This window comes from Muscardinus avellanarius (genome assembly GCF_963383645.1).
Source record: "Muscardinus avellanarius genome assembly, chromosome: 18".
Taxonomy (NCBI): domain Eukaryota; kingdom Metazoa; phylum Chordata; class Mammalia; order Rodentia; family Gliridae; genus Muscardinus; species Muscardinus avellanarius.
In genome coordinates this window covers 127,343-145,723 of record NC_137804.1, presented here as the reverse complement: position 1 = coordinate 145,723, position 18,381 = coordinate 127,343, and the positions used below count along the sequence as shown (strand labels likewise).

The window sequence follows — 18,381 nt, the reverse complement described above, 5'->3', positions numbered from 1 at the left end:
CTTTGTTTTGAAACAGGGTCTCATGAGTTGCAGAGGGCCTCACTAAGTAGTTGAGGCTGTCCCTGAACCGCGATCCTCCTGCCTCAGCCTCCCAAATGCTGGGATTACAAGCGTGCGCCACCACGCCCGGCTGAGAACGAATGTTTTTCTTGTTATGAAAGCAGTGCAAGCTGGTTGTGGAGACCTACAGAACACTCTATCAGTGAAAACTGCCCGTCTGTGTGGTATCAGATTGAATCTATGGGCGTGCTACCACCGAGCTACACCTCCAGCCCTTTATTTTTATTTTTTATTTTGAGACAGGGTCTCGCTGACTTGCTGAGGCTGGCCTTGAACCTGCGATTCTCCTGCCTCTGCTTCCCAAGCACTACGATCACGGGCTTGCGCCACCGCGTCCGGCTTCCGTGTGTTTGTATTTTGATAATAAAGTGTGGCACCTGCCTCTATTATTCGAGTGGCTTGAAGTCCAGGTGGGTCGGGCAGACTGAAGCGGCCTTCGGGTTTTGGAATGGGGACAAGGACGCTCTTTCTATCCCACAAAGCTGATGCCGGTTCCTGGTTGCAGGCGGAGCTGGAAACCTGGAAGCCTCTCGTTGGCCACTGTCCTTTCTATGAAACTCGCCTTCCATAGCGCACCTGCACAGGACCGGCAGGGACTCTCATAGGAACCGAGGAAATGGTACTCTGCAGGCAGCTGTCCCTGGGCTCCAAAGCCGCCCTGGCCGCTCTCACTGTCTTCGTGTCCATGATAGTGTCCCGCTCCTGTCTGGCCGGGAGCCTGGAAATCGGGGCCTGGCGGTGGCTCTTCCGCCTGCAACTCGCCCTCTTTGTCAACTCGCTAATGCTCATTGGCTCCCTCTACATCTGGCGGAGCCTTGTGAGCAGCCCGGGCCACTCCACGGGCCCAGAGTCCCCCTGTTTCCGCCTCTGGAAGCTGGTGGTCCTGGTGTTTCTAGCCTTGGCCCATGCCAGCTTCTTTACGATGCTCTTTCTGGTGGCCGAGGAGCCCTACCTCTTCTCCCTGGCCGCCTACGCCTGCCTGGGCGCCTATGTCATCATGCTTTTCTTTTTGTGCACCCTGAGCGCCGTGGAGCAGGCCCTGCAGCTCGTGGCCTGGCGTGGTGGCCGGGTGGCCGGCGGCCTGGACAAGATGCGGAAGCCGGTGCTCAGGCCCATGCTGGCCGTGGCGGTGACCGCCGTCCTCAGCGTGGTGGGGCTCCTCAATGCCGCCCAGCCGCCGGCTGTGAAAACCGTGGAGGTGCCGGTGCACCAGCTGCCCCCCTCCATGAACCGCCTCAAGATCGTGCTGCTGTCGGACATTCACCTGGGGCCCACGGTGGGCAGGACCAAGATGGAGACGTTTGTCAGGATGGTGAACGCGCTGGAGCCGGATGTCACCGTCATCGTGGGGGACCTCTCCGACTCGGAAGCCTCGGTCCTGCGGACGGCCGTCGCACCTCTGGGCCAGCTGCGTTCTCGCCTGGGCACCTACTTCGTCACGGGCAATCACGAGTACTACACTTCGGACGTGAGCAACTGGTTCGCCCTGCTGGAATCCCTGCGCGTCCGGCCGCTCCACAATGAGAACGTGAAGATTTCTGCCACGGGGGCCCAGCCTGAGGGCGCCGGCCGAGACGGAGACTGGATCTGCCTAGCCGGGGTGGACGACATCGAAGCCGACATCCTGCACTATGCCGGCCACGGCATGGATCTTGGCAAGGCCCTGGCGGGCTGCAGCCCGGACCACACCACCATCTTGCTCGCTCACCAGCCCCTGGCTGCCAAGAGAGCGCTCCAGGAACGGCCAGATATCAACCTGATCCTTTCTGGGCACACGCACGCTGGGCAAATCTTCCCCTTGAATGTGGCGGCGTATCTCCTGAACCCTTTCTTTGCTGGTCTCTACCAAGTGGCCCCCACCACATTTGTCTATGTGAGCCCGGGCACGGCCTACTATGGGATCCCCATGAGACTGGGGAGCAGGGCGGAGATCACAGAGCTCATTCTGCAGCGGGCTCCCTGACGGCCCACCCCTGGGCGCCCGGCCTTCACCCTCTGCCCTGCTCATGGAACACATAACCCGCCTGCTTTGCCCTGACACTCCCTCGCCTGGCCCGCAGCCGCCGACACTCCCTTGACTGCTGCCTGCCATAAATGGTGATTTCCGGTGGAGCTGCCTGGCAAGTCCAGGCCAATTTAACTTGTTCATGGCCAGTTACCTTTTTAATGTGCGCTTGGGAAGCCACAAAGGTAACACACAGCACAGATCTCTCTTTCAGATGCGCGTAAGGGAGGCGAGACTGTGACCCAGGGTTCCTGGGAAGGGACACCTTTAAAGTACAGAGTCAGGGGAGGGGGCAGGAGCCCCACTTGGGGTTTGGGTGGTTTCTAGAATTGCTATTTTATTCTAGAATATAAATTCCCAAAGTCTGTGCTGGAACCATGGGTGGTGGGAGGCGGTAGTAGCCTCAGGTTCTATGGGGGGGGCATCGAATAAGAATAAAAGGTCAGTGGAAGGCTCCACGGGGGTGTTGAGTAATTTTTTTTTTCCATGAAAAGGGGGCCAATAAATTTGGGAATCTATGGCTGTAGATTCTAGACAGGCTTTAGATTCTAGAGCCTGTCTGGCCAAGAGGTGGTATCACAGAGAGGACAGGCCAGGTCGGAAGCCGGGTGATTGCTGGAGGAGTTTTCTTTCCGGATTCTGTTGGATTCCCCTTTATGGAGGGAATCTGCAAAAACCTCTGGAACCCGGGGCCTCCCCTGTTCAAGCTTTGAGTGATTTTATCTGTGTCCCAGGGCTCCGGGAAGTGGGGGAAATAATGCTGGGACAGCTGAGGGTGACGCTGCTGCTTAGGAACTCGGGGTAGTTTTGCCAAGCTCCCTTGCGAGGTGTTTAGGGAGGGTAGCTTCCCTGTATAGAGATGAGGCAGGCAGGGAGGACCGTAAGTTATGTCCGGAGGGCTGGGGACGTTGAGCACTTGACCCGGGATCGATCCCCAGCATTGCGAAACCCGAAACTTGGGGCTGGAAGCCAGTTCTGCCTCCCACTGAAAAGTCTTCCCATGGGTGATGGTTAAGTAGCTTTGGTGGTGGCAAGTGAGTACGGTAGAACCCCACCTCCCTTCAGGGTTGTTTGTTTCAGTCTGACTTAGAGCAACAGGGAGCGGAGCCTCTGGGCGAGTCGCTAGTCTTACTGTAGGCTGCCTGATAACTGAAATAAGGAAAGGAGCCCTCGCCCAGGCTCAGGTCTGACTCACCGTGGAAAACTGAGGTTCACTGTGTGGAAGGGAAGCTTGGATGGGGCGGGGCAGGGCTCTGATGACTTCCCCATGCTGGGCTTTGGAAAGTACCTTTGCTGGGCAGATTCCAATCCACCTGACTCACCCTTTACTAGCTGCCCCCAGACTTTGGCCCCAGCACAAAAGGGTCACCCCTTGCTGCCCCCATGGAAAAACTGTCAGGGGTGACTGCTCAGGACTTGGCCCAGCCCCTGTGGGGGGCAAGAGAGCCTTAGACCTTCAACAGCAATAAACACTCCTCTTTCAAAGGGCCTCCCAGAGCCGGGCGTGGTGGCGCACGCTTGTCATCCCCGCGCTTGGGAGGCGGAGACAGGAGGATCGTGCAGGTTTAAGTCGCGCTGGCTTAAGAGACCCTGTTTCCAAAATTAAAAAATATAAAATAAGTCTGGGAGTGTAGCCCAGAGGTAGAAGGGCTCCCAGGAACCCCAGTACCACCACACCACCACCAACAACAACAACAATAAAATTATATATATATATATATATATATATATATATATATATATATAAAATATTGTAGTTATAAACTTTAATAAAGTACAAGATGTTAGAGGCATACACACACATCACTTTATGCTGGAATATATTAAGGCAAACCTTGGGAAACATGACTTTACCCCCCAAATACTTCCATATGAACCCTTTCCTTAAAAAGCATGACCAGCCGGGAGTGGTGGGCACGCTTGTCATCCCTGCGCTTGGGAGGCAGAGACAGGATCGCGCAGGTTCGAAGCCAGCCGCACGTGCTGGCTTAGGAGACCCTGTTTCCGAATAAAAATGTACAAGTAGGTCTGGGAGTGTAGCCCAGAGGTAGAAGGGCTTTCAGGAACCCCAGTACAACCAAAAAAAAAAAAAAAAAAAAAAAAAGCATGACCAGATGTCATTATAATATCCAGTAAAATTAACTGATTCTTAATGGCACTTAATACCTAGTTAGGAGACTTGGAGCAGAAGCCAATCTTCTTCCTCCAGTAAAAGTGGTGGTGGCAGCGGCACATGACTGTAATCTGAGTGCTTGAGAGGCTGAGACAAGAGGATTGCAGGCTTAAGGCCAGCCTCTCAGCAGCTTAGACCCTGTTTCAAAATAAAATAGGGCCGGGCGTGGTGGCGCACGCTTGTAATCCCCGCGCTTGGGAGGCGGAGACAGGAGGATCGCGCAGGTTCCAAGCCAGCCGCGCTGGCTTAGGAGACCCTGTTTCCAAATAAAAATGTAAAAATAGGTCTAGGAGTGTAGCCCGGAGATAGACGGGCTTCCAGGAACCCCAGTACCACCAAAAAAAAACAAAAAACAAAAAACAAAAAACAAAAAAAACCAAACTTAGTCTAAGTGAGCCTGTGCTGGCCTTGAACCCGTGATCCTTCTGTCTCACTCAGCCTAAGCACTCGTACAGGCATGTGCTACCATGCCCGGTGGATCTTTAGCCCACTTTAATTTTCTTCATTTTTATTTTTGTGGACCTCACACACGCTAAGCAAGTGCCATTCCACTAAGCTACGCCTCCGGCCCTCTTTGAATTAATTTTTTGCCTATGATGTAAAATTAGGGTCCAACTTGACCCGTTTACCTCCGGATACCCAGCTCTCACAGCAGCCTGTGTTTAAGAGGCTGTCCTTTCTTAAGAAGGCACCTTAGTTGAAATTGATGTGACCATGTCCACGAAGGTTTATTTTGGGCTGTCCGGCCTCTTTTTGATCTATCCACTGTTACCACACTGTTTGGGTTCCTGTAGCTTTGGAATATGTTTTGAAATCAGGAACTATGAATATTCTGGCTTCTTTTCAATATATACAGATATTATTTTGAATCAGGGTCTCCCTGAGTTGCAGAGGGCCTCACTAAGTAGCTGAGGCTGGCCGCGAACCGCGATCCTCATGCCCAGCCTCAATATTAATTTGACTATTCCGGTTCTTTGAGATTCCTTATGAATTTTAGGATGAGTTTTTCTACTTCTGCAAACTTTGAGACCTAACAGAGACTGGGCTGATTCTGTAGATCACTTTGGGTGGTGTAGATGTCTTAACAGTGTTAAGTCTCCTGAACTATGAAGACTGGAGTATAGTGTGTGTATGTGCTTGTGTTTCTACTGGGGAATGAACCCAAGGGGATTCTATCTCCAGTCTATACCCCCAGCCCTATTTTATTTTTCTATTTTGAGACAGGGTCTTGCTAGGTTGATGAAAGTCTCACCACTTGCTGAGGCTGTCCTCAAACCTGCCATCCTCCTATCTCAGCCTCCCAAGTACTGGGATTACAAGGGTGCACCACCATGCCCGGCTTTAACAGCTTTTTTTGGTGGAATCTTTAGGGTTTTCTGCAGATAAGACTGGGCCACCTGCAAACAGCAACTTTTATTTCTTCCTTCCAAGTTTGGATGTGTTTCATTTCTGTCTTGTCCCGGTTCTCTGATAGAACTTCCAGTATTGGGTTGAGTAGAAATGGCAAAAGGGGTCCTTGCCTGGATCCTGAACTTAGAGAAGACTGCAGTCTCTCAGCATGAGCGTGTATTAGCCACGGGGATTTTATACATGACCAGCATTCCGTCCAGGTAGTTTTTTTCTATTCCAAGTCTGTTATTTTTTAATCTCGAAAGGGCATTGGATCTTCGTCCAGCGCTTCTTCCGCATTGGTGGAGAGATATTTGGGTTTTACCCTCTGTCCTGTTAACGTGGTTGTGTTACATTGTTTTATTTTATGTTATGTTATTTTATTTATTTATTTGCGGGTCTGGGATGAAACCCAGGGGCATTTGACCTCTGAGTTACACCCCCTGCCCTTTTTTTTTTTATTCTTTTATTTTGAAACAGGGTCTCACTGAGTTGCAGAGAGCCTCACTAAGTAGCGGAGGCTGTCTGCGAACCGCCATCCTCCTGTCTCAGCCTCCCGAATCCTGGGATTACAAGTGTGCACCACCACGCCTGGCTTAATTTTATTTTTTTCTATATTGAGCTATTTTTGAATTCCAGGAATAAGCCACACTTGACCATAATGTCTAATCCTTTTTTTTTTTTTTTTTTGGCAGTACTGGGATGGAACCCAGGGGCATTTTACCTCTGACCTACCCTCCCAGACCTAATTTTTATTCTTTATTTTTGAAGCAAGGTCTCACTGGGTTGCAAAGGGCCTCACTAAGTAGCTGAGGCTGTCCTCAAACCATGATCCTCCTGTTTTAGCCTCCCAAATGCTGGGATTACAAGAGTGCGCCACCACACCTGACTTTTAATGTTGTTGAGTTCAGCTTGCTGGTATTTGTTGACCGTTGTTTAATGCTTTTAACCTGTTGTCCAGTTTGGTTACTGGTGTTTGGTTGATCGTGGCACATAATCCTTTTCATATGTTGTCAAGTTCGGTTTACTAGTATTTTGTTGAGGATTTGTCTTAGTACTCCCTGGGGAGATTTTCTTGTAGTGTCTTTTTCTGATCTTAAGTGTTAGGATAAAATTAACCCCACAGAATAAAGCTTAGACATGTTCCCTCCTATAGGAATTTTCTTTTGAAGAGTATCAGAAAGATTGGGATTGTTTCTTTAAATGTTTGCTGGATGCCGGGCGTGGTGGCGCACGCTTGTAATCCCTGCGCTTGGGAGGCTGACACAGGAGGATCGCACAGGTTCGAAGCCAGCCTCAGCTACTTAGTGAGGCGCTCAGCAACTTAGTGAGACCCTGTTTCCAATTAAATATAAAAAAGGTCTGGGAGTATAGCCCGGAGGTAGAAAGCCCCTGGGTTCCACCCCCAGTAGCACCAATAAATAAATAAATAAATAAATAAATAAATAAATAAATGTATGTTTGCTGGAATTCCCCCAGTGAAATCATCTGGCCCTGGGTTTTCTTGAAGGTGTCTCATTAGTCAGTCTCCTTACTAATTATTGGTCTCTTCGGGTTTTTTGTTTCTTCATGACTCAGTCTTGGTTTTCTAGAAATCACTTCATCTCTTCTCGGTTACCCAGTATGTTGGCAGAGAGTTGTTCGTGATATTCTTGTGTGACCTTTTAATTTCTTTGACACCATTTGTAATGTCCCCTTTCTCAGTTCTGGAGTCATTTGAGTATTTTCTTGTTTTTCTTCATCTAGCTGAAGGGTTGTTAATTTTCTTGATTTTTTTTAAGTCCATTTCCTCATCCTGTTCTTTGTTTGTTTGAGGTACTGGGGATTGAACCCAGGGGCATTCTTCCCCCGAGATACACCCCTATCCTGATTTTATTTTCTGTTTTGAAGGGTCTTACTCAGTTGCGGAGGGCCTCCCAAGTTGCTGAGGCTGGCCGCCAGCCTGCGATCCTCCTGTCTCAGCCTCCCCAGTACTGGGATTACGAGGGTGCACCGCCAGCCCAGCTCTCACCCTGTTTTGTCTTTCCTGTTTAATTATACCTCTGCTCTAGGCTTTTATGCCCTGCCTTCTGCTAGCTTTGGGGCTGGTTCTTTGTCTAATTCTTGAGAAACGACAGTATTTTTATAGTTTGTTTGTTTGACTCAGTATCTAAAAACAAGTTCCTTTTCCTGTGTGCGGTCTATTTCTTAAGCGTCTTTAAGCCTGTAACACGCGTCTCTCCTTGTACAGTATGTCTTCGTCCAAGCCATCTGGGTTGTGTCCGAGAATCTCCTCCACCTTGGGCTTGCGGTGGTGTTTAAGGTGTTCCCTCGTGCTGTCGGGAGACCAGCAGAGCTAGCCTTCTGTAAAGCTTAGAGCTAGAGGCTAGGTACATTCAGGTTCATCTTGTCCCTTATTTGGGGCGGGAAGGAATCATGGGCTCAGTGATGCTTAGATTGACCTGTGGCCCACGTGTCCTCAGCTTGGCCTCTCCGCCAGACAATGCCACATCTTTTTTTTTTTTTTTTTTTTTTTTCGTGGCACTGGGGATGAACTCAGGGGCATTCCACCTTCAAGCTACACCCCTAGCCCTATTTTTTTCCTTTCTTCCCTTTCCTTCCTTCCTTCCTTCCTTCCTTCCTTCCTTCCTTCCTTCCTTTCTTTTTGTGGTACTGAGGATGGAACCCAGGGCCATTGTACTTTCGAGCTATACCCCCAGCCCTATTTTTAGTCTTTTTAATTTTCTTTTTTTGCGTGTGTGGTCCTGAGGGTGGAACCCAGGGATATTCTAACTCCAAGCTACACTCCAGCCCTATTTTTTAATTTTATTTTTATTTTTTGTGGCTCTGAGGATGGAACCCAGGGGCATTTGGCCTCCAAGCTACCCCCCCCCCCCGCACTATTTTTTATTCTTTAATTTAAAACAGGGTCTCACTAAATTTTGGAGGGCCTCACTAAGTAGCTGAGGCTGTCCATGAACCGTGATCCTCCTGTCTCAACATTCCCTTCCGGAATGCTAGGATGACAAGCATGTGCCCGTGCCAGGCTCTTATTCTTTATTTTGAAACAGTGTCTCACTGAGTTGCAAAGAGCCTCACTAAGTAGCTGAGGCTGTCCAGGAACCAGACAACAGTCCTCTTGTCTCAGCCTCCCGAACGCTGGGATCACAAGCAGCGCCACCACACCCAGCTTTCTACAGCATCTTTTCAACTACTGTTTATCCGTTGTTGGTGATGGTTGCCTAAAGCCGTTATTTCACCAGAGATCATCACAAAATGCTGTCTTTTGAATTCTGTCATTTATTGTACATTTCCTAACTATGGTTCTTCTATCAAGAATTCCCTTCATTAGTTGGTTACTCTGGAAAAAGTCCAGAGCAAAGGTGGGATGGATACTAGATTATTTCACCTTTTTGTTGTTGTTGTTTGGTGGTACTGGGGTTTCTGGAAACCCTTCTACCTCCAGGCTACATTCCCAGACCTATTTTATTTTTACTTTTTTATTTATTTGGAAACAGGGTCTGTTAAGCTAGCATGGCTGGCTTCGAACCTGTGCGATCCTCCTGTCTCGGCCTCCCAAGCATGGGGGTTACAAGTGTACGCCACCACACCCGGCTCACCTTAATTATTAGTTGTTAGAATTATGAGCTGATATCCCAGAAGCCTTTTAGGATGACCAATAAGCTTTGTTTGGGGTGGGTGGGACTATTAGGAATTTGAGTATTTTCGTATATATGATTTTTTTATTCACTGAAGTAATAACTCTTTTGATGTACAAAATATCCCACCTTTGGCCAGTTAAAACTTCTTCAAGTTGACTTCTATGTTATTTTGATGTGACCATAATTTTTTTTACATGGTTCTGGGCTTATTTTGTTCTGTCACCGTCTTAGATTAAGTTTGTGAAGAAGCAGCCCTGGTTTCTTATAGTGAGAAATATTTAGAGGCCATAGTTTAGGTGCTGTCTGAGCATGAAGGTCCAATGGTGCTGGGTTAGATCGCTTAGATTAGATCGTGCCACCTCGTACTGTTTCTAGCTCTTACAGCAGGTGTTGCTAGGAATGAGACACTTCTTAAGAGGCAGGAAAAAGCCAGTGTTAGGTGTACACTAGTATTTCTAACTCAAATGGAAAATTACTAACTTTTTTTTTTTTTTTGGTGGTACTGAGGGTGGAATACAGAGGTTTTCTACCTCCGGGCTATACTCCCAGACCTATTTTATACTTTATTTGGAAACAGGGTCTCACTAAGTTGCTGAGAGCCTCATTAAGTAGCTGAGGCTGGCTTCGAACTTGTGCAGTTCTCCTATCTCAGCCTCCCAAGCGCTGGGATTACAAGCGTGTGCCACTAACGGGTTTTTTGTTGTTATTTTGTTTTGGTTTTGTTTGTAGTACTGGGGATTGAACCCAGAGGCATTCTACCACCCTAACCTTTTTAATTTTTTTTTTTTTTTTAAAAAGGGTCTGCAAGTTTGCTGAGAGTTTCGCTAAATTGTTGAGGCACATTTCAAACCTGTGACCCTCCTCTCTTGGGGTTACAAACTTCTGTGCAAGTGGTTTGTTTTGTTTTTTGCTTCTGGTTGTTGGCTGTTTGTGTGTGTGTGTGTGTGTGTGTGTGTGTGTGTGTGTGTGTGTGTTACTGGCAATGGAACCCAAGGATATTGTCTCCAAGCCACACCCTCCGCAGCCCTACTTTTCGTTCTTTATTTTGAAACAGGGTCTCACTGAGCTGCAAAGGGCCTCCGTAAGCAGCTGAGGCTGTCCGCGAACCACGATCCTCCTGTCTCAGCCTCCCGAGTGCTGGGATGACGAGCGTGGTCAGAACTTGTTTTATCATCCCTGCAATATTGTTCTTCCTCTTCAGCCCGTAAACAGAGGTCTGAGAAGCCCATGGAGTGCAAAACCCTCTGGCCCTTGTCCTCCACCTCAGTCCTCTCCCCTTAGCCGTCAGGCGGTGGCAGAGAAAGGGGACTGGCCACCCTGGAGCCAAACGGCTTATGCCAGCGATTCCCAGACTCTTGGGTTTCTGGGGTGCCTGGGGGCCAGGAACGGAGGTCTACCTAATAGATGCGTACCAGGTACCCCGAGGTATATGAACCCGCATGACCCGTGACCCACGACTGCACTGAGCTGCCGTCCACTTACAAGGGAAAGTGCACACAGAATACCATGTGGTTACTTTTAATCCTGAAGATTAGGCAGCTTGGGGGGGTATTCACATTCTCTGATGATATGAATTCTATATTGTTTAATGCTTTTTTTTTTAAAAAAAAATGTTCATTTGCCACTGAAATAAATAACTTTAAAGATAAGCTTGGTCAGCCTTGGTCCCTGGCGTGTGTTGGGCCCCAGGGCATTCGCGTGGATGGCCGTTTTCACTCCTCGGGCATCAGACGTCGTGTGCGTCTGCAGCGGCGCGGTGCCGGCTCCGCGAGGCCGCCTTTTGCTTTGCTCTGGAATCGCTTTTTCGTTTGTACGTTTTCTGTGGCCTTGTCCACCGTAAGTACTGCTACTGTCCCGCCCTGCAAGTGTGAAATAAAAGCGTATCTCTTCCGTATTCCGTTGTGGTGACAGTTCATTTGGAACGGGCAGGATTTGCACATGGGGAACATTTTGGGTTACTGTGGGAGGAAGAAACTCTAAATCACTTTCCGTCCTCCTTTCCTTCTCTTTTCTTTTTTCCCCTTCCTTCCTTTCTATTACTGGCGATTAAACCCGGGGCATTCTCCCTCTGCCCTACATCCCCAGTTCTATTTTTTGTTTTGTTTTTACCGTACTGGGGATTGAAACTCCAAGCTACATAATCCATTCCTATTTCTTATTCTTTATTTTGAAACAGGGTCGCTAAGTTGCTAAACCTGGCTGTGAACCTGCGATCCTCCTGTCTCCACCTCCCAAGTACTGGGACCACAAGCATGTGCCATCACGCCTGGCTTAATTTCTTAATTTTGAAACACGGTCTCAACTAAGTTGCTGAGGCTGGTCTCAAACCTGCAGCCCTCCTGTCCAGCCTCCCAAGTACTTTAGTAGAGGGATGGCGACACACCCACTTTGGTATCAGCATCGGCTCAGACTGTCCAGCAGCCCACAAAAGGCCCTGGGGCACCTCTTTCCTTAGGACACAGGTGCCCAAAGTCCCACTAGGGAAGGATTGGGGGAATGTTTCTCACGTGTACTTGCGGGTATCCTAGGGTCCTTTCCCAGGAGATCCATCCAACTCGCCCTCGGCCAGCTGGCTGTGTCAAAACCAGCACAAATCAGGAACCTGAACAAAGTCATCATGAGACTCCATCACTCGGCTGACGAGTCCTTGACTTATTTTTTTAAACACATTATGCAGTGCCCTCACCCCATGGGAGGGCGGTGGTCCAGGACCCCACTGAGGTCGCCTCGCTGCGCCGTGGTCTTTGGGTCACTATGGCAACTGTGGCCACCACCTCCTGGTGGCTCTGGTGGCCCCACCCTGATGGCGCCAGGATCTCCTCACCCTGCTGCATGTGGAGCCTGGGACCACGGCAGCATCTCTGGCTACTTGGCCGGCTGAGGACGGCGCCCCAGGCTTCTCTAGGGCAAGGGGCGCTCCGTGCTGGTGGGCGCCTCACCCAGGATGCTCTCTGGGGAACATAGTCTAATGGTGGGTTTGCTGGTGGCCATTTTTACATCTCCATATCTCCCTCCCTCCCTCTCTCTCTCTCTCTCTCTCTCTCTCTCTCTCTCTCTCTCTCTCTCTCCTCTCTCTCTCTCTCGGTGCTGGGAATGGAACCCAGGGGCATTCTACCTCTGAGCTATACCACCAGCCGGATATTTTTATTCTTTATTTTGAAACAGGGTCTCACTGAGTTGCAAAGGGCCTCACTAAGTAGCTGAGGCTGTCCACGAACCGCAATCCTCCTGTCTCAGCCTCCCAAATGCTGGGATTACAAGCGTGCGCTAACACACGGTTACTTACTACACACTATTTTGTTTTTGTGGTACTAGGGGTTGGCCCTGGTGCTCCCCTCTCTAGCCCTGACCTTACCACCCCCAAGACCTCTAAGTGCTGGCCCTCGGGTTTCCACCAGGCCAGACGGAAGCTGGTTGGAGTGTGGCCGTGTCTGGGGTTCCCCACTGTGGCTGCCTGCCCACAGGCGCTCGGCAGTGTTGATAAGCGGGTGTGGGGCAGTATTGGGGCTGCACTGTGAGGTCACCGGAAGGCAGGGACGGTGATGTGTGGCACAGAGCCCGCCCCCTGAGCCCTCCCTAGACACCTGGCCTCCAGCTGCCCCTCTCCCTGCCAGGCCTGAACCTGCTCTGTTCCTTTTCTTCCTGCCCAAACTGGTTCCCGGGCCAGCGTCTGCCTTCAACCTCGTGGGACTTGCGGAAAACCCTTACCTGGCCCTTAGTCACGCACACTTTAACAATGCTTTTGAAACCACCTATAAGGAATAATTTTTATGTTGATGTGAGTTTCCTTTCATGTTCATTTTTCATTTTGATTTTTCAGTCTTACAGATTGAACCCAGGAACAGTCTACCTCTGAGCTACACCCCAAGCCCTTTTTTTTGGGGGGGGGTGGTACTGGGATAGAACCCTTCTACCTCCGGCCTATACTCCCAGACCTATTTTATATATTTTTTAATTTGGAAACAGGGTCTCTTAAGACAGAGAAGTAGGCTTTGAACCAGCACGATCCTCCTGTCTCCGCTTCCCAAGCGCGGGGATTACAAGCGTGCGCCACCACGCCCAGCCACCCCTAGGGCTTTTTATATCTTACTTTAAATCAGGTCTGGGACTGGCTTCAACCTGCAATCTATGCTGGGTGTAGAGGCACGTGCTTGTAATCTCAGTATCTGGGAAACTGAGACAGGAGGATCACAGGTTCATGGCCAGCCTTAGCAACTTAGTGAGACCCTGTTTCAAAACAAAATAACAAACCGGGCATGGTGGTGCACGCTTGTAATCCCAGCACTTGGGAGGCTGAGACAGGAGGATTGCACAGGTTCGAAGCCAGCCTCAGCTACTTAGGCTCTCAGGAATTTAGTGAGACCCTGTTTCCAAATAAGGTATAAAATAGGTCTGGGAGTATAGCCCGGAGGTAGAAAAGCCTCTGGGTTCTACCCCTACTATCATACACACACACAAAAGCTTGGTATAGGTGTAATCCCAGTACTTGGGGGGCTGAGACTGGAGGATCACAGGTTCATGGTCAGCCTTAGCTACTTAGTGAGGCCCTCTACAACTTAGTGAGACCCTGTTTCAAAAATAAAGAACAAAAAATGGGTTTGGGGTGTAGCTCACAGGTAGAATAACCCTGCAAAAAAAAAAAAAAAAAATGTAGTAAGGCCTTTTGCAACTTATAGGGCTGGGGGTGTAGCTCGGAGATAGAATGCCCTGGGTTCAATCCCCAGTACCACACACACACACACACACACACACAACTGTGATCCTCCGCTCTGCTCCCCAAGTAGTAAGATTACAGGCATGTGCTGCCACACCTGGCTTTTTGTGGGCTTCCTTAGCCTTTGAACGGAAGTCAGTACCTTATTTGCTAAGAGAATAGTGGTAATAAATTAATACTTAAACCAGGTGTGGTTATACATGACTGTAATCCCAGTACTTTTTTTTTTTTTTTCGTGGTACTTGGGGTGGAACCCAGAGGCTTTCTACCTCCAGGCTATACTCCCAGACCTTTTTTTTAATATTTTATTTGGAAACAGGGTCTCACTAAGTTGTTGAAAGCCTCACTAAGTAGCTGAGGCTGGCTTCGAACCCGTGCGATCCTCCTGTCTCAGCCTCCCAAGCGCAGGGATTACAAGCGTGCGCCACCACGCCTGGTGTAATCCCAGTACTTGGGAGGCTGAAATAGGATTGCAAGTGTGAGGACAGCCTCAATAAGTAGTAAGACTCTCATCAACCCAGTGAGACCTTGTTTTTGTTTTTTGTTTTTTAAAGGAGGGCTAGGGGTGTATCTAAAAGGTAGAATGTTCCTGGGTTCAGTCTTCAGTACTGTAAACTAAAAAAAAATGAATAGATACCATTTTTGTGCTTTTATTGGTGCGTGACAGTCTCACATCATGATGTAAACCGTATTGACAGTAACATACATGCACAGGGCTCTTGGTACCCCCCCCCCCCGCCTCCCCATTTTCCTCCCTCCCAATACAGGGTACCCAGATTGGTGCTGGTATAGATAGACAGGTATACACGTAATCCATGTTAGTGTTTCCATTAATGAACCTCAGTCTTCCTCCTCCCCTACCTTTAGACCTCCTCCCCGGCTCCCCGGAGGTCTCCCCTCTTTTATCTGGAGTCTCGTTTCCCAGTCACTCCCTGTCCTGTATGTATTAAAGAAAACGTATGGCCTCCACCCTCTGTGACTGGCTGACCTCACCTAACATAATGTTCTCCGAGTCTTCCATTTTTTTCCAAATGACATTATTTTTCTTTATTGCTGAGTAGAACTCCATTGTGTGGGTTTCCCATGGCTTTGTAATCCCTTCGTCTGTTGATGGACACCTAGGTTGGTTCCATGGTTTGGCTGTTGGGAATTGGCTGCTATGAACACGGGTAGTTACCGTAGTTCTCGGGTTTCAGCGTTTTTGGAAAAATACCCAGTAGTTGTATGGCTGGATCATATGGTGGATACACTCCCAGTTTTCTTTTTTCTTTATTTTATTCTTTCTTTCTTTTTTTCTTTTCTTTCTTTCTCTCTCTCTTTCTTTCTTTCTTTCTTTCTTTCTTTCTTTTTCTTTCTGGTACTGGGGATGGAACCCAGGGGCATTCTACCTCCGAGCTCCACCCCAGCCCTATTTTCTGTTCTTTATTTGGAAACAGGGTGTCACTAAACTGCAAAGAGCCTCAACAAATAGCTGAGGCTGTCCTCAGCCTCCTGTCTCAGCCTCCCAAATGCTGGGATTACAAGCGTGCGCCACCACACCCGGCTTCGTTCCCAGTTTTCTAAGGACTCTGCACTCATCTCCAGAGTGGCTGAACTAGTTTGCAATCCCACCAACAACGTAGAAGAGTTCCTATTTCCCCACAGCCTTGCCGACATTTATTGTTATTTTACCTTTTTTGTTTGTTCTTAGCTTATTTATTTATTTTTGTCTTTTTGGAACCGGGGATCGAACCCAGAACGCCACACCCGCAAAGCAGGCACTTTGCCACTGAGCTACACCCCAGCCCCTATTTTACTTCTTTTTAATTGCCACTCTGATTGGGGTTAGATGGGATCCCAGTGTGGTTTTGATTTGCATTTGCCTAGGTACCTTTAAAAAATGAGTTCGTTTCTTATAACCCTCTTCTGTGGCACCTGTTGCCTGTTGTTGCTTTTTCCGTCCACCAGGGTGCGCTGTTCACTCTGCCTCACAGTCAGGCCCCATCTTTGAGCCCTTTTCTGTCCAATCCTAGCACTTGAAATAACCCCAAACGGCATTTCTCAAAATTCTATTCATCACCAGAAGTGAATCTTGTTGCGACCCAGTGGTGACACACATACTTGTATGCAACTCTGCATCACACCTGTGTAACTGCATCTGCACATAGAATAAAAGTTACAGGAGAGCTGGGCGTGGTGGCGCACACTTGCAATCCCAGCACTGGGGAGGCTGAGACAGGAGGGTCACAGGTTCGGGGAGAGCCTCAACTTCTTAGGCCTTCTGCAACTAAGGTCCTATTTCAAAATAAACAATAAAAAATAGGGCTGGAGGGTGTAGCTTGGAGGTAGAATGCCCCTGGGTTCCATTCCCAGCCACACATACACACACAAATGTACATGCACACTCACTCACTCACTCTATATATAGTACAGGGGAATGACCTAAGATGTTTTTTCTTCTCCTTTGTGTTGGACACTGGATATATTAATTATTACCTACTGGAAGCTTTTATATGAAAGAAAAAAAAAAAAAAAACCTCCAATAACTTCTCCATCAGGGTGTTATGTGAACCTAAGTACCATGTTGACGTGGTACCGAGGGTTTTTTTTTTTTGGTGGTACTGGGGTTCCCGGAAGCCCTTCTACCTCCGGGCTACACTCCCAGACCTATTTTTACATTTTTATTTGGAAACAGGGTCTCCTAAGCGAGTGCGCGCGGCTGGCTTCGAACCTGCGCGATCCTCCTGTCTCTGCCTCCCAAGCGCGGGGATGACAGGCGTGCACCACCACGCCTGGCTGTACCGAGGGTTTGACTGAAGGCAGATACACTGATGAAGTGGTCGCGTGGCCTGGGGAGAAGGTCTAATAATTAGTAGGGCTGGTTGTGATCAGAGTGTGTGACGGTGAACTTTGAATCTGGACTTTTTTTCTTGGTACTGAGGGTTGAGCCCAGGAGCATTCTCCCTTTCAGCTGCACTACCCCATTTTTAGTTTTTGTGTTTTAACACTGGGGATTGAACTCAGGGGAGGGGTATTGTACCTCCAAACCACACCCCACATTTATATTTATTTATTTATTTATTTATTTATTTATTTATTTATGGTGCTGGGGATTGAACCCAGGGACATTCCCACGATCCTCCTATCTCAGCCTTTATTTTTTTATTTTGCTAAATTGCTGAGGTAGCTGGGCATAGTAATCCCAGCACTTGGGAGGCTGAGACAGGAGGATCGCACAGGTTCGAAGCCAGCCTCAGTTACTTAGTGAGGCGCTCAGCAACTTAGTGAGACCCTGTCTCCAAATAAAGTATAAAATAGGTCTGAGAGTATAGCCCGGAGGTAGAAAGCCCCTGGGTTCCATCCCCCATACTCCCCCAAAAATAAAAATAAAAAAGAATAAAAGCCAGGTGTGGTGGCTTGCGCTTTTAATCCCAGGATTCACGAGGCTGAGACAGGAGGATCACAGGTTCAAGGCCAGCCTCAGCTACTTAGGGAGGTCCTCTGCAACTTAGTGAAACCCTGTTTCCAAATAAAGAATAAAATATAGGACTGGGTGTGTAGCTTGGAGGTAGAATGCCCCAGAGTTCCATTCCCAGTACCACAAAAAAAATAAACTGCTGAGGCTGGGCTCAGACCCACGATCCTCCCATCTCGGCCTCCCAGGTACTGACACGACAGGAGTGGGCCCCCATGGCGGCTCTGAACGTGGACTTGGAATGCCCACCACGCTTGTTCCGCCCCTCGCAGCTGCTTCCTACCCATCCCCCTTTCTCCTCTCCTACCTCATGCGCCCCTTTCCTTCCTCTGCAGAATGCCACCCGGAGGACATTTGAGATCGACTACAAGCAGAACTGTTTCCTCAAGGATGGCCAGCCGTTCCGCTACATCTCGGGGAGCATCCATTACTTCCGCGTGCCTCGCTTCTACTGGATGGACCGGCTGCTAAAGATGAAGATGGCTGGGCTGAACGCCATCCAGACGTGAGGAGGGGCCCGGCGCCGCCCGGGCCGCGCCCGTGCCGGGAGAGGGGACAGCCGCCTTTCCCAGGTGGCCAAGGAGCCAGTGTGGCGGGGAGGGCTTGTCACGGGCTGGCAGGCCCCTATTGCAGATAACTAGCCACCTCTTCCAACTGTGAACCTTGTCACCAGCAATCACAAAATAAATATCAGCTTAAAAAGACTAAAGTTAAATCCCAGCATTCGGGAGGCTGAGACAGGAGGATCATGGTTCACACACAGCCTCAGCTACTTAGTGAGGCCCTTTGCAACTCAGTGAGACCCGGTTTCAAAATAAAGAATAAAAAATGGGGCCGGGGGTGTAACTCCGAGGTAGAATGCCCCTGGGTTACATCTCCAGTACTGCAAAAAAAAAAGAAAAGAAAAGAAAAGCTGGGTGTGGTGGCGCACGCTTGTAATCCCAG

General features: G+C 48.9%; 2 protein-coding genes across 2 annotated transcripts in view; both read left to right on the top strand.

Annotated features, from left to right (window-relative positions):
* Window positions 1-676: 676 nt before the first annotated feature.
* TMPPE (transmembrane protein with metallophosphoesterase domain) lies at window positions 677-2,023 on the top strand (the record flags this gene model as incomplete). The annotated part of the gene is made up of 1 exon (XM_080714946.1): window positions 677-2,023. One exon carries the CDS (start codon window positions 677-679, stop codon window positions 2,021-2,023), a length of 1,347 nt encoding a protein of 448 aa, XP_080571072.1.
* A 2,929-nt stretch (window positions 2,024-4,952) lies between these two features.
* GLB1 (galactosidase beta 1) overlaps window positions 4,953-18,381 on the top strand; it is a gene marked incomplete at both ends in the record, with an annotated part of 90,930 nt that continues 77,501 nt past the window's right edge. The window contains 7 exons of the mRNA XM_080715861.1: window positions 4,953-4,964; window positions 7,858-7,972; window positions 10,550-10,683; window positions 10,958-11,104; window positions 12,733-12,782; window positions 12,883-12,952; window positions 17,772-17,941. Of these exons, the coding sequence (XP_080571987.1) occupies window positions 4,953-4,964; window positions 7,858-7,972; window positions 10,550-10,683; window positions 10,958-11,104; window positions 12,733-12,782; window positions 12,883-12,952; window positions 17,772-17,941 (698 nt within the window). The remainder of the gene's footprint in view (window positions 4,965-7,857; window positions 7,973-10,549; window positions 10,684-10,957; window positions 11,105-12,732; window positions 12,783-12,882; window positions 12,953-17,771; window positions 17,942-18,381) is intronic.